This window comes from Varanus komodoensis, unplaced genomic scaffold (genome assembly GCF_004798865.1).
Source record: "Varanus komodoensis strain SLA01 unplaced genomic scaffold, ASM479886v1 scaffold10, whole genome shotgun sequence".
Lineage (NCBI taxonomy): Eukaryota > Metazoa > Chordata > Lepidosauria > Squamata > Varanidae > Varanus > Varanus komodoensis.
In genome coordinates this window covers 3,982,899-3,997,388 of record NW_025335269.1, presented here as the reverse complement: position 1 = coordinate 3,997,388, position 14,490 = coordinate 3,982,899, and the positions used below count along the sequence as shown (strand labels likewise).

The following is a 14,490-nucleotide window of genomic DNA, read 5'->3' as shown; positions in this document are numbered from 1 at the left end:
TTTTTCCCTTACCTCTGTTGAAGTCAAATGAGCTACACTGAAGTGAGATGGAGAAAAGGTTGTCTTGGCAAAAACATCTGGGAGGGGAGGGAAGACCTCTTTTGCTTGGGGCCATCGCCATCGGCACCGCCCCCCCACCCCACCCCATTTTATTCAAGTCAATTTCAGTTATCAGAGTATTGGCAAGGGGCCAAACAGGGGTTCATTAGCAGGTGCTACTGCACTCATGGCCACTGTGTTACTGATCACAAGTGTGTAATTGGCTGTTATGGTATCAAATACAGGTAGTCCCCAGATTATGGTCAAATTCCATTCCTGAGAACATCCTTAAGCCAAACTTGTATGTGAGTCAGATCACATGAGTAAGCAAATATTTATATTAGTATATGTATATATTTTACCTCTCTATGCATATACAACATTTAAGAAACACTTCCATATTCACTAAACATCTTAAACGCAATACAGCATTGTAATAATTATAATAATGCAGTAATAATAAAGTAAGGACAGGTAGTGAAGAGAGAGAATCTGTATGTGCACGTATGTATAGGTATACTATACTGTAAAAAACAAATAAAAGCAGCAGTACTTAAAACAGTTTAGAATGTTCTTTAGATAACATTAAGCCTAACATGAACTGCTGATGATGGAGATGGACCTGGTGCTGGAAAGTCAGAATTTAATTGTGCTGCTAGAGTGGGAGGTTAACCAGTGGAGTAACTTTCTTGAAGTGGGCCTCAAGTTTTGTTTATACAGCCATTTTCTTTTTCTCATCATAAATAGCCTTGTAGCTGCTGAGGGCCTGGTTACAACAGCAACTGCTACAGAAAAACCAAAAGGAAACTATGTGCCCTACACATGCTATGAAATACACTGGCTTAGGTGCACTTGAGTGGACAAGGCAAAATGAAAATTCATAAATACTCTTATGTCTATGGAACTAGGATGCCACGGATGATGCATCTCCAAATGTGTCACATAGTTCTCTAAAGATATGTCATGTAGTTCTTTAGGGATAGCACAGAAACATAGAAACAGAGCGAGTCAGAAGGGGCCTCCTGGGCCATCTAGTCTGACCTCTGGCTCCAGCCGGCTCGGCTCACGACATGCTCACCATGTGCATGTCCAGCCTATCTTTGAACACCTTCACCGATGGGGCCTCAACGACCTCTCGTGGAAGCCCATTCCACACCCTCAGGGTCCTAACTGTCAGGAAGTGCTTCCTGGCATCTAAATGGAACCTTGGTTCCCTGAGCTTTGCTCCGCTGCAGTGTGTCCTGCCTTCCTCTACAGGGGAGAACAGGTCTCTACCCATCTCCATGTGACATCCCCTCACACACCTGTATGTCGCCAACATATCCCCTCTGAGTCTCCTCTTCTCCAGGCTGAGGAGACCCAGTTCCCTCAGTCTCGCCTATTACCCCATCCCCTGCAAACTGGTCACCAAACTTGTGGCCCAGTGCTGCACTGCCTCTAACGTGGCTATATCATTTCTGTAATGAGGGGCCCAAAACTGAGCACAATACTCTAGTTGCGGGCGCACCAGAGCCGTATAGAGTGGTAGCAATACCTCTCTTGATCTAGAAGCCACACTTCTGGCTATGCAACCAAGGCTGGCGTTCACTCTCTTGGCCACCGCATCACACTGCTGACTCATGTTTAGCCTGCTGTCAACCAGTACTCCGAGGTCCCTTTCACAAGTGCTGCTCTCCAGTCACTTGTCACCTAACCTGTACTTATGACACCTATTCCTATGCCCCAAGTGCACGACCTTGCACTTATCCACATTGAACGCCATCCTGTTGTCTCCTGCCCACTTCCATAGTCTGTCCAGATCCTTTTGCATCTGAAGTACCTGCTCCTCAGTTGTGGCCACTGCTCCAGTTTTAGTGTCGTCTGCGAATTTGATCAGCAGACTGAAAAGATTCAACAGGATTGGCCCCAGGACAGAGCCCTGGGGGACCCCACTTGTCACTGGCCATCCCGATGATTCCCCACTAATGGTTACCCTCTACTTTCGGTCAGTCAACCATGCCCTAATCCACCGGACAGTGCTTTGGTGTATCCCAAAACTCCTCAGCTTCTCAACCAGGATATCTTGGGGCACTTTGTCAAAGGCCTTGCTGAAATCCAGGTATACCACATCCACTGCATCCCCTCCATCTAGCCATCACAAAACCTTGTCATAGAATTCCACAAGGTTTGTCTGGCAGGACCTGTTTTTGCGGAAGCCGTATTGTGTGACTGTCAGTCTCCCTTCCCTATCTAGCATCACTAGATCTCTCTCTGTTATGAGCCTTTCCATTGTTTTTCCTACAATGGACGTAATGCTAACAGGTCTGTAATTCCCCATGTCCCTTCTACTACCCTTTTTGAAAATTGGGACCACTGATGCCACCCTCCAGTCCTCTGGAACTTCACCCGTTCTCCACAAGGCCTCAAAAATGAAGGCCAGCGGGAATGACAGAACCCCTGCCAACTCTCTAAGTACGCTCAGGTGTAACCCGTCAGGGCCTGGCACCTTTGTAATGTCCAATGCCCTGAGGAGCCCCTCGACTTCAAGGGGGGTGACTCTAATCTGTGCCCCGAAGTCCCCCAGCCTCATCTAATTTCCTATGCGGATAACCCCCATCCTGCTCTGGGGAGAACACAGAGGAAAAAATAGTCATTTAGCATCTGTGCCTGTTCCCTCATATCAGTCACTGAAAGAAGCCCTTTTTGTTGCTCTGGATATTCTTGGCAAGTCTCAGCTTGTAATCAGCCTTAGCCTTGCGAAGAATCCTTCTGCAACGGGCCTCCTCTTCCCAGTATACCCTTTTGTCTATTTGCCCCAGTACACATTTCTTATGGAGGTTCCTCTTTCGTCTAATCCCACTAATCGCCTCCTTTCACATCCATGGCAGCACTCTCCTCCGCCTCCCCATCTTACTAACTAGAGGTAACATCAAGGCTTGCACCTCCAAAACCTCCCTTTTGAGTGCCATCCAGCCCTCCTCAACTCGCTTACCTTCCAGTATCCTATCCCAGCAGACTTTCCCCAGTCTGGCCTTCAGTTGGCCAAAGCTTGGCCCTCTTGAAGTCCCAGCTTCTAGTGCTCGACCTGCTGCACGTCCCCAGTCCCCTTATCTCAAAGCAAAGGATGGAGTGATCGCTCGCATCCAGAGCTCTCCTAATCTGTACTTCATCTGTCAGCTCCTCCCTATTGGTCAAGACCAAGTCAAGGATGTTTCCCCCCCTCGTCGCCTCTCGGATCCTCTGTGTGAAAAACCCTCCCTCTATAGCTTCTAAGAAGTGACATGACCTGGCTGTCACCACCAAGTGAGTCTCCCAACTAATATCCGGGAGATTGAAATCTCCCATAATTACTGTGTCTCTCCCCTGGTATAACCTTAGAATCTGGCCTGTCAGGACATCATCCAGGGTCTCAAGTTGACCTGGAGGGTGATAACATACCCCCACTGTCAGGTCTCTTTCCCTGTCAAAACCCCTAAGTTTCACCCAGACTGCCTCTACTGAATCCCCATCTGTGCTGCATTCTATCTCACTGCATCCTATCCCTTCCCTGACATATAAAGCCACGCCCCCAGCCCTCTTTCCCTTCCTGTCCTTTCTAAAAAGGTGATACCCTTCTATGTTCACATTCCAGACTTGCCTTTCATCCCACCAAGTTTCTGTGATTCCCACCAGATCATACCCTCCTATTCCCAGGAGAGCTTCAAAGCTCTTCCTGCTTATTACCCATGCTCCTAGCATGGGTGTACATGTACCTCAACTCCTTCCCACCACTTCCTTTCCTTGGAGTTCCCAGCCTCCTCCTTCCTCCCATCCTCCCTGATACTGGCCCCTCTCTGTAGGAGTCCTGTCAGTCCCTGCAGTATCTCTAAAACCCTGCTCCCAGAGTCCTGATCCTCTCCCCACACTTGTCCAGTGCAGACACGTTTCTGGGGGGCCTGAACCCACCCCCCTGGCTCAGTTTAAAGTCTTCCGGACGAAGCTTGCTAGAGCATCTCCAAAGGACCTTTTCCCCATCCTCGTGACATGTAACCCTTCCCTTGTCAGAAGTCCATTGGCAAGAAACCAAGTGCCGTGGTCGAGGAACCCAAAGTGTTCCTTCTGGCACCACACCCTAAGCCAGTCATTCACCTTGGAGACCCTCCTGTCCCTTCCTGGCCCAAATCCCCAGACCAGTAAGATTGACGAGAAGGCCAGTTGGGCCCTTAGCTCCCTGAATTTCTTCCCCAAGGCCTCAAAGTCCCTGGCCATGTCATTTGTGCCCACATGGATCACCAGGAGTGGCTGGTGACCCCCGGAGTGAACAAGACCCTCCACTCTGTCCTTCATATGCTGGATGCATGCGCCCGGCAGGCAGCAAACCTCCCTTGTCTCCAGGTTGGGGCGGCACACCGCCGCCTCAGTGCCCCTCAGCAGGGAGTCCCCAACAACTATCACCCGCCGCCATGTCTTCCTGGTGGTGGTGGGCTGTGCCCTGGCCCTCACCTCTCCTGCAGCAGCCCCTTTGTTGCTTGTCGTCCCAGGCTGGGGGTCCTGCTGGTCCCCCGAGGCCTCATCAGCCCCAGCCTCCCCAAGTGGAGAGAACCTGTTTCTCAGCTCCAAATTGGTGCCAGGAGAAGGAGGAGGCCGTGCTGGCCTCCTCCTCCTGTGGATGACATGCCTCCATGTCTCCCCAGCTGCTCCTCCCATGGCCTCTCCATCAACCCTCTGTCCAGAGGGGGGCTGCTCCGGCGGGGCCTCGAGAGCTCTCTCGGCCCTCAGGCACCTCACCTCCTCCTCTAGCAGGGTCACCAGCTTGCACCGAGGTAACCCTGCCTCTCCTGGGGGAGAAGGGCGAACAGGTCGCAGCTCTCGCAGCAGACAGCAACACCGGTGACTTTTGCCAAGGCCATCTCCTAGTCTGCCATTGGGATCCCTTTTGAAACCTTACCTTGGTCCCCTACCTTGTCTGTCCTGTGGTTCCTTTCACTCGCCCAGTTCTCCCAGACAAAAACCCATTCGCGCACACACACAAGGATAAAATAAACTTTTAAAATAAACTTAAATTTAAATTGGAGGAAAAACAAAGCAAAGCACAGCACAGCATCAAACAGAAACAAAGGAAGGAAGGAAAACAAAGCAATCAAGAAAAAAAAAAACCCTCTGCATCCCAGGGAAGGGAGTCCCTGGACAGCCTGGACCACAGCTAAGGGACACAGACAAGGGACGACGCCAACGGCTGAGCGTGGCCTTATCAGTCCCTCAAGCCGGTGGCCCCGCCTGTCTGCTTCCTCCTGGACCCTCTGGCCTCTCTGGCCCCGCCCCCCCTTCCGCTCCGCTGCTCCTGGCCCTCTGCTCCTCTGCCCAGCTCCTACCTTGCCTTTGCTAGTCCCCTGGCCACTCAGCACTCTCTCCCTGTGCTTGTGCTTTCTACTGCTCTGCCAAGAGGCCAGAGCCAAAAGCAAGGCAACAATGTCACTCATTAGCCGCAACTCACCGAGCTTTTGCATGGCCCATCAGTGAGCTGCCAGGGATTTGCATGGACTGTGATTTTAGCAGGATGCAAGTGGTGCAACGGTTAAAACCGCTATGCTGGTTGATCGAAAGGTTGCCGGTTCGAGTCTGCACAACCCATTGTAATTTTAACAGAAAGGTAGGAAAGGCAGGAATTACGCTCAGTTAGGAAATACACTCAGATGCCTTTTTCGGGGCCGGCCAAAAGCTGGTGGTCAGTGAAACATTGCCCCCTTGTGCTGGTGGTCAGCAAATTCAGGTTTTATTGCAGTGTTGGCACTTTGCAATAAATAAGTGGATTCTGAATTGCAGTTTGGGCACTCGGCCTCTAAAAGGTTCGCCATCACTGCTATAGGGTGTGTGGCCGGGGGGTGGGGGTTGCAGGGGAGCAGCCCTGTTGTTGGATTGCCTTAAGTTAGTGTCTCTGCAACTGAGCTTACTTCACAAGATTTTTATGACAATAAAAAGGGATAACTGCAGATATACCACCATGAACCTCCCCAGAGAGGTTTGCCTGGCACCAACACTTTTTTCCTTTTGGCACCAGGTGAAAACCTTTTGATTTTCCCACTATTTTAATTGTTAAGTGTCTAAATTTGAGATTTATATTATTAGTTGCTATGCTACTTTTAACAGGCATACTGACTAAACTAGTATGGTAAAAAGGATGAAAGGGACAGCCCAGTTTAAATCAACACACAACTTTGAAGAAAAATGGATACATTAAGGATAGCTGTCAGATCTCAGTGTGACATATTTCACAGGGTTATGTTGTTGCAAAGAAAAAGGAAGAAAGAACACCCTTAGTTCCAAAAAGGCCAGTCACACGGAGTAGAAAGGGTACCAATAGAACTATTCCATGTGTCAGAGATGGATTTATTTATTTATTTATTTATTTGGAAATCTTGTATGCTGCCCCCTTCGCATAACCCTCGGGGCGGCTTCCAATAAGTAAATAAATAACTATACAAATATATGTAAAAACTGGAAACATCCTGGTATAATGATTAAAACCAATAAATAAAATTAACAGCTATTAAAATATCAGTTAAATAAAAAGGTCTTGGCCTGGTGCCAAAAAACAAATAATGACGGTGCCAGGCAGACCTCTCTGGGGAGCGCATTCCATAAGTGGGGCGTCATCGCAGAGAAAGCCCTCTTCCAGGTACTCACCCTCCTAATATCCTTCATGGAGGATTCCCGGAGAAGGGCCTCTGCCAAATCCTAACAAGAATATGACAATAAAAATGGAAAATGAAATAATGGCCTACCACATGGAAGCATTCAACATGCATTTCACTCCCCAAGAAAGGAGATCCAAAGGGTACAATCAATATAGGACTATTGCACTATTTTCCTATACTAAGAGATGCTCAGGGTGCTGCAATGAAGACTTTTACCCTATATGAAGCAAAACTACCTGATCTTCAAGCTGGATGCTGAAAAGGAACAATTCAGTTTGCGAACAGAAAGTTCAGCAAAATTTTGCTTCCGTTTGCAAACTCCCGCACCACGACCACATGTCAGAGTGTGTTCGAGCAGGGAAGATGGCTGCAATCATGTTCATGTGGGGAAGATGGCCACGACCGTGTTCCCACGAACACGAATGGAGCCATCTTCCCCACTCTGACATGTGGTCATGACTTCCTCTAGTCAACATCATGGTCGCAGACTCTCCTCCAAACAATAGCCTCCTCCCCACCCACCTTCCTGTCCTTCATGCCAGAAGTCGCCTCATGCAAGGTTAGTGTTCTCTCTCTTCATACTGTACTGTACCGTAATTTGTTTCATATTTACATTGAACCTTATGGAGAAATTTGACTCAGTTCATGACCAATTCGGTACGTAACCAGAATCGTGGAATGAATTAAGTTCGTGAACCGAGGTACCAATTTATGTTGGCTACTAAAGAATTTCAAAAAAAGTTAAGTCTAAGCTTTGTAGACTACAACAAAGCCTTTGACTGTAGATCGCATGAAGCTATGGATAGTCCTGAAAGACATACATGTGCCAAAGCACTTGATCACCTGCATCATGGACAAGAACCTACCATTAGAATAAAATATGGAGAAATAGAATGCTTTCCATAGGCAAAGGCATTAGAGAAAGGTATATTTTATCTTCCTATAGGCTCAGTCTGTTCACAGAACTTATCATAAGGGCAAAAATTGGTGGATGATGCATCAAGAATTCAAGATAGGAAGTTGATACCATATTACGGGTAGGAAACATCAGCAAATTCAAATGACCCCTGATGAAAGTGCAAGAAGAAAGTTCATAAGCAGAGCTGCAGCTGAACATTAAAAAGCAAAAAATAACTACTGCAGAGGAAGTATAGAACTTTAGTGTCAAGAATGAAGAAATTGCATAAGATGTTTCATACCATAACTCAAGCATCAATTCAAGGACCAGGGGAGAATACAGCTAAGAAATGAGAAGACTAAGACTTGAAAGGGCAGCAATGAAGAAACTAGAAAAGATTACGTACAAGGGCATCCTCCTGGAGACCAAATACAAAATAATTCACACTATTGTATTCCCAATCACCATATGTGGATATGAAAGATGGATAGTGAAGCAAGCTGACAGGAAGAAAACAAACATGATGAAAATATGGTACTGCAGGACAGCTTTGTGAATACCCCGGATGGGCAGTAAAAAAGTGGGTCCAAGAGCAAATTAAGTCAGAACTTTCTTTGGAAGCAAAAGTGATGAAACTAAAGCTGCTGTAATTCAGGCACATAATGAGAAGGCAAACTATTTATAGTAATAAACATCTTTCAGTTGTACCCACGCTTTGTACATGAATATCGGACAACCCGAGAGAGGCTTCTCTTCCCACCCAGCTACATCACTTGAGTCATATTACTGGGCTTTAGGCCACAGGGAAGTAAAAGGGAGAGGTTAGGCTACAGCTTGGCCAGCTGGAGACTGGGGGTTTAAGTTCTATTTGGGTCTAGCAGCTAAGACTTTTTCCTCATTTTTATTCTAGGGTATGTGCAGGGAGCCTGATTCAGATCTTTGAAACCCTTGTGTCCCAATCCAGATCAGGCCTCCTTTGCAAACTTCAGAATAAAACTGAGCTAAAGACAAAGCTGCTAAACATATTGAAAAATTTATTGCTTTGGCCCTGAGTAAAGACAATTTCCATTGCAAGAAGGATGGACATTCTTGACAAAGCCAATTAAAAAGTTATGGTGGTGGGAACTGTAAAACCAAAGGGGACACGTCTATCATGAAGGGTTGCCGCTGGACAAAATTCTGCTTGAAAGGCCTTCTTGAAAGAAGGGTATGAGGAGCTAGAGACAGACCGCCTTTTCAGGTTTCTAAAGAAGAAAGTTAATGTTCAGAGACTGAGTCCAGATTTATTGCTCTCAGGAGTGACAGCTCCTAAACTAGGTTGAATAATGTGAAGAGAAACTCCACGTAGCTTCCCCATCACCTTTCTTTTTCCTAAGAACGTTCGCTCGCCTGCTCTATTACTTACCGTGACCGCCTTTCCCGTCCCTCACAGAAACTTGACCGCAGCGGAGCCCCTCCTTTATGAGGGGCTTCAAACAAGCGAAGGAACACCTTCCCACTGTCCCCACTCCCTATTCCTAGTGCATGACGGGAAGCACAGCAAGATGCCTTCCTCCATCATCGTCACTTGCTTACGTTTCCCAGAGATCCCAGTCAAAAGGGGGCTTTTGCAAATTCCCGTTTTCTCTTTGGAAGGAAACTACCTTTCCCAGAGTGCCTTGCGGGTGCTTTTAGAACACGGAAGTGTGTTTACATAGGTTTGCTGCGAGGGGGCGGGGTGGCACGGGTGTAAGTAAGGTCGGCCTCCTCCCCCGCCTCCTTTTCTGCTGTCGGTGGAACTTGTCTCCCGTCGTGCAATTTCTTCGGAGGCTGGGGGGGGGGGAGGCGATCAATAAGTCGTTGCCCGCCCCCTTTCGCTCTTCTTTTTGCAACACCACCAGCACTAGCACCACCGGCCTCGACCATGAGAATCGCCGCCATTTTCCCCGAGGCCGGCTACCGCCTCTTCTTCATTCTGGTGAGTTGAACGGAGGGGAGACTTAGGACTGTCTCCCTGTCCGTCTTCCTGTGGTGGGCATAGAGCACAATGGGTGGCTGTACTTATTGGTGCAGCGAAGGGAGATATATATGGTGTCCTACGTGTCGTTTTGCCTCATACATCTTTACCCCTTACTCTGTGCGAAGAAGCCGGCACCGCTAGAGCTAGGTCGGGTGTGGCGGCTGCCGTGCTGCTGTGGCTCCGTCTGATAGGCTACAAGATTCTCGGACCCGGAATCGGTAGCCGGTGACTGGGTGAGGTCTAGCTGGGCCCCGGCGAGCATTTGACGCCAACGGAGGCCCCTGTTTGGGACTTTGTGAGGGGAAGCGCGTTTGCTCCTATTGCTAGTGCTGTATTATTTTCCAAGTGTATGTCTCGGCTTCGTTAATGTTGTTCAGTTCTTCAGCAGCGTGTAAAAATAAGAAGTTCATCTTCATGATTGCTCCTTGAAATATTGCTTAAATCTATTAAACTCCTTTAGACTTGAGTTGTGATTAAGGTATGGTTTATGTGGTGTTATAAAAATACCATTTTCTCTAGTACTGGTGATAAGAATAACTTTCACTGCTGGGGTTAGTGATGGCTACCCAACAGGGGATTCCACTACAACTTTTCAAGAGGCTGACCAAACCATGATCATGTGTACAGTAGAGAGGATGAGTTCCGTGTTTGATATGGCGTTGAATAAATTTACGTTTGAAATCTATGACTTACTATTAAGTGTTCAGCATTTGAATGAGTTAAAATTGTTATTTTTAAAATTTGTCTGAAGATTTCATTGCTGCTAAATACTTCCGTTTTGCACATATTTTGGGTCAATCACTTCTGACTACTCTTCATCATTACCGCATTTTTTTGCTTTTTGAAAGATATAAAAGAGGCTCGAGATGGAAAACAGCTGCAGATAAGAGTATTTTTCAGATCAGAAAAATCAAATGTTAGTGTGTTATGTGGATCCTGTAGAGTTCAACTTCCATAGGAAAATAGGCAGCTGTGTTATACTTAGGCAGACCATTGGTCTGTTTAGCCCATTATTGTTGTCACTGAGCGGAAGCGGTAGGAGGTCAGGCAGAAGTTGTTCTGCCTTACCTGGAAATGCTGGGGATTGAACTTGAGACATTGTGCTTGAAAAGCCTATGCTCTGCCACTGAGCTTGTGCCCTTCTTTTCTTAAGTAGGCCCACATCAGTCCTGTCTAAACTTTACAACCTGACTTTCTGTGATCTTTCTGTGCCTTTCAGACCAAATGAAATTGGGTGATTAGGAAACAGAATTCTGTGGTGGTGTTTTGCAGTGAAAAATATGGGAATGTTCTCTTTAAGTTTTTTCTTTACAGGAAACTACTCAAATTTTTTAAAGTAATGGGTGAGTGGATTGCAAAACTATAGGCACTAATAACTGAAAGAAAGGAAAATATGTGGGGAGTGGTCCCAAAATGACTTCCCTCATTGGAAGCTCATAGAGCTGTCTTAAACAAGGGCATTGATATCCTTTCTAGGAGCCTTTTAAAATTAATCTGGCCTAATATATGTATGTTCCAAACTGTGAACTCTGGTTCATGGTGCTTCATTAGGCCATAATAAGCTCTCATCATAGATGGTTGCAGGGTTGCTTAACATGATGTCCAAACCCAGTTTTTTTGTTTTTTTGCGCAAGCAAGCTACCTTGAGAATTGTTGGCTGATAATAGAATTGTTTAAGGTAGTTTATTCTTGGGTAGTATGACATCCAAACCTGGTAAAATTGCTTCAGTGTGGGTTGTCAAAAACAGTGACAGTTGCCTGGCAGTGAAAGAGCAGTGAAAAACCCTGACAGCTATTCTTTGCAATCATGCTAGTACCATCACCATCTACTGTTTTTTAACTGTTGTTGATGCCCACCCATTCACCAATGCTGCATTGACACTTAGAAATGTCCCTATCACATTTGCAACTACTAATATACTGTGATTCTTAATTATACAATTGGATTCAATTTATTGTTTTTATCCTTTTTATGTGTTTAAAATGGATGAATTTGCAGAACTGTAGCAAGGCATATGTTCCTTTTTTTATTCTCATGCTTCATGAGTGGTAAATTGGCCAATAAGAAATAAATATCCTACAGGCTCACAGAAATTACACCCCCAGCAAGGGTTCCTATCTTGTTCAGCTGCCCCTTTATGAATTTGCTGCCAAGGCAAGCCCTGAAGTATAGGAGGAACTTGACAGCTGGTATTTCATTCTTTTATATGAGAGGGAATCTGACAAGTGGCATTTCTAGATGTGTAGAAGACATATCAGTTGTTTGCATACTGCCTCCTGTACTACCTGCTGTCATACTGGTACAACTTAAGAATGTCAACTGTGGTTCTGCAAATGTGTGCACTTGTGAAAGACTGAAGGATGGGGAGGAAAAAGGAGTAAACCATTTGTACAAATTTGAAAGGTCAACATAACTGAATAAAAACAGATCCTATTTCCATAAATTGTGAGGGCATGCACCCCCACCCCTGTTTGTGTAAATTGTAATGGAGGACAAAAAGGGGGGCTGTCAATGTTAAAATGTGCAGAAGGAGGTAGCATTAGAGGAGGGGGATGTTTTTGTCCATACAGAGTACAAGCCTTTGTAATTTCGTGCTTTCCGTGTGTAGATTTGACAGCTATGTAGCAAACAAGGGGGTTCTGTAGCACTCTCACCCATCAGGAATACAAGGATCTGAGAGGAATTATGCCACAGAGAACCAAGACGTTTGCTGGGAGCAGACAGGATTATTGAGGAGGAAAGCAGCCATGCTAAACTGTTGCATGCAGGTAGGTTATAAAACAAGCAGCCCATAATGGCTTATTCTTAAGGTGGTTCAGCATGATGTACAAACATGCCCATTAACTTGTTATACTTCTAGGCAGGTGTGTTCCTCTTCACAACTATGAATATTACAGTGGTGTATTACAGACCAGAGAATCCTGTACAAATCTGGTGACACTTAAGCCTTTCTCACTTGCTAATACTAACTGGTCTAATTTTATACTTCTTTCTGGGAATACTACCACATCAAAGGGTGAAAGGTATTTAGGGTTCACTTTGAATCAGAAGACTGGAATTTGAATTCTGTGTTGCTAGCCTGCCCCCCTCTGCCAGTCTCCTTCCCAGAAAAAAAATCCCTTTACCTCTGTAGCAGGAGAATATAAAGAAAACTATCAGGAGAAACTGGCATTGTGTAGGGTGTATGGGTCATCCATTTGGATCACATTAGTGTTTCTGTCAAATTAACAGGTACTCTTGGGGAAAAATGGGTTAAGGTAAGGTAGTTGAATATAGTCTTCAATGTATTGCTTAAGCTGTGTTATTCAGATCTTTTATCTTTTACAGAATAAATGACACTTCTGTAGCTGTAGACTAAAAGATTTGTGATTATTCTCATGGCAAACTCAACAGAGAGACTCTACCCATGTTCAAAAGTGTGTGCAATTTTTTTTTTCATCTTAAGCGTAAAGAACACAGAACACTTTCAGAAACAAAGTGAAATGCCAGACATCTGCTACAGGAAACAAGAATTAGCTGACAGGAGAGAGTGCAGGAATAAACTGCACTTACCAGTTTCTGATAGCATAAGAAGACCAAGAAGTCTTGTTTTTCAAATTTCAGTTTTTAGCCATGTAGTTTTAAAATGGACTACACAATCTGTGCAGTAGAGACCAAGTTATGGTGATTACCCTATGCTATTGGTAATTAATGTAATTATGGAAATGTTCGTTAAATTACTAGTGCATAGATAAGCATATCATTATTAGCCAGTTGTAGACTAAAAGGAGGTGACACCAGTTTGACTGCCCAGTTGTCTGGAGAGGATTCTTATATGACAAGCAACCAATTAAGTGGCTTTTTACAAGTAAACACTGGAAAAAATGGAAGGCAAACTAGTATTTAAATTTGGGTCATGCTTTCTGTCAAGGAATACTACATTTTTTATGTTGTCTGTGGAGTTCTGCCATTTTATCAGAATCTAAAGATTCTAAGCCGCCCCGAGGCTTCGGCGAATGGGGCGGCCTAGAAATTTTCTAAATAAATAAATATTCAGTTGTAGAGTTAAAGACCAAATATTAATTTTCATGGTCTTTAGCTCTGATTTAAGATAGCAGTGTAGGTATTCCTTATATCAGCGCGTGGATTATGTTTCAAGGTGGCTACTCTTGGAAAAATTATTTAATTTAGGTAAGGTATGTTTAGTAGGTGAGGAGAAATGCTATTAGCATAGAGGAAAACACCAAGTATGAATGCATGGATAAAGTAAAAATCACAGTGCTAATGCGATTGGTGGGTAAGAAGATCAAAGCACCAAATACCAGGCTCCATTCCTATATTTCAGAGTTGGAATTTAAAAAAATGCTAGTATTAACTGATTTTTGATATGCAGGTCTTAATATCTATGTGCTATATTTGAGGTAGAAGCAGCAATGGAGTTCTGACAGGATTTACTTTAAACTTAGAGTAGCAAGTGCATGTTAAAATGGTCTCCTTGTTGCACCTTGCCAAAAAGTATATATTCTTGTATTATTGTGACTAACATCCATTTTTTAAAAGGATTGTGTGTTTCAGTGATACGCTTCCGTTAATAAGAAGAACAATTACAGGTATAAACAGTTCGATATTTTGTCAATGTACAGAGATCAAAGAAATAGGATTTCACTAGATGTTTGTTGTTCACTTATTGTGGCCAAATTCCACCCCTGTGTAAGACCACACAGAAAGCATCATCTTTTGAAAACTGTCTCAAGTTTTGATACTACTAAGTGTTCCTAAACTTGCAACTACAATGGCCAGCCTTAGCAATGTAACAAGTAGTCCATTTCCCCTAACCAATTTTAATTGCTAACTTTAAGATAAATGTATAAGTGCTCGTATAAACTGTCCCTTGACAGTTTTGCTAATAGGCTCTTGACTG

At 44.8% G+C, this 14,490-nt stretch overlaps 2 protein-coding genes across 13 annotated transcripts in view; one reads left to right on the top strand and one right to left on the bottom strand.

The window, feature by feature from the left end:
* Positions 1-14,490, bottom strand: part of INVS (inversin) — a 203,775-nt gene that overhangs the window by 131,026 nt on the left and 58,259 nt on the right. For 9 of the 11 annotated variants that reach the window (XR_006416889.1, XM_044452988.1, XM_044452939.1 and 6 more), the window contains exons 1-2: positions 8,996-9,217; positions 6,682-6,732 (exon numbers count right to left, since the gene is read on the bottom strand). The exons of 1 other annotated variant lie outside the window; for it this stretch is intronic. The gene's annotated coding sequence lies outside the window, so the exon portion shown is untranslated. Of the gene's footprint in view, positions 1-6,681; positions 6,733-8,995; positions 9,218-14,490 lie in introns of those variants that run through there. One more of the 11 variants, XM_044452962.1, reaches the window with a different exon arrangement.
* The window catches only part of ERP44 (endoplasmic reticulum protein 44), a 54,597-nt gene continuing 49,456 nt past the window's right edge, over positions 9,350-14,490 (top strand). Inside the window, exons 1-2 of one of the 2 annotated variants that reach the window (XM_044453151.1) lie at positions 9,350-9,547; positions 12,199-12,358. In XM_044453151.1, the coding sequence (XP_044309086.1) occupies positions 12,338-12,358 (21 nt within the window). In that variant the 5' untranslated portion in view covers positions 9,350-9,547; positions 12,199-12,337. The remainder of the gene's footprint in view (positions 9,548-12,198; positions 12,359-14,490) is intronic. The other variant, XM_044453143.1, reaches the window with a different exon arrangement.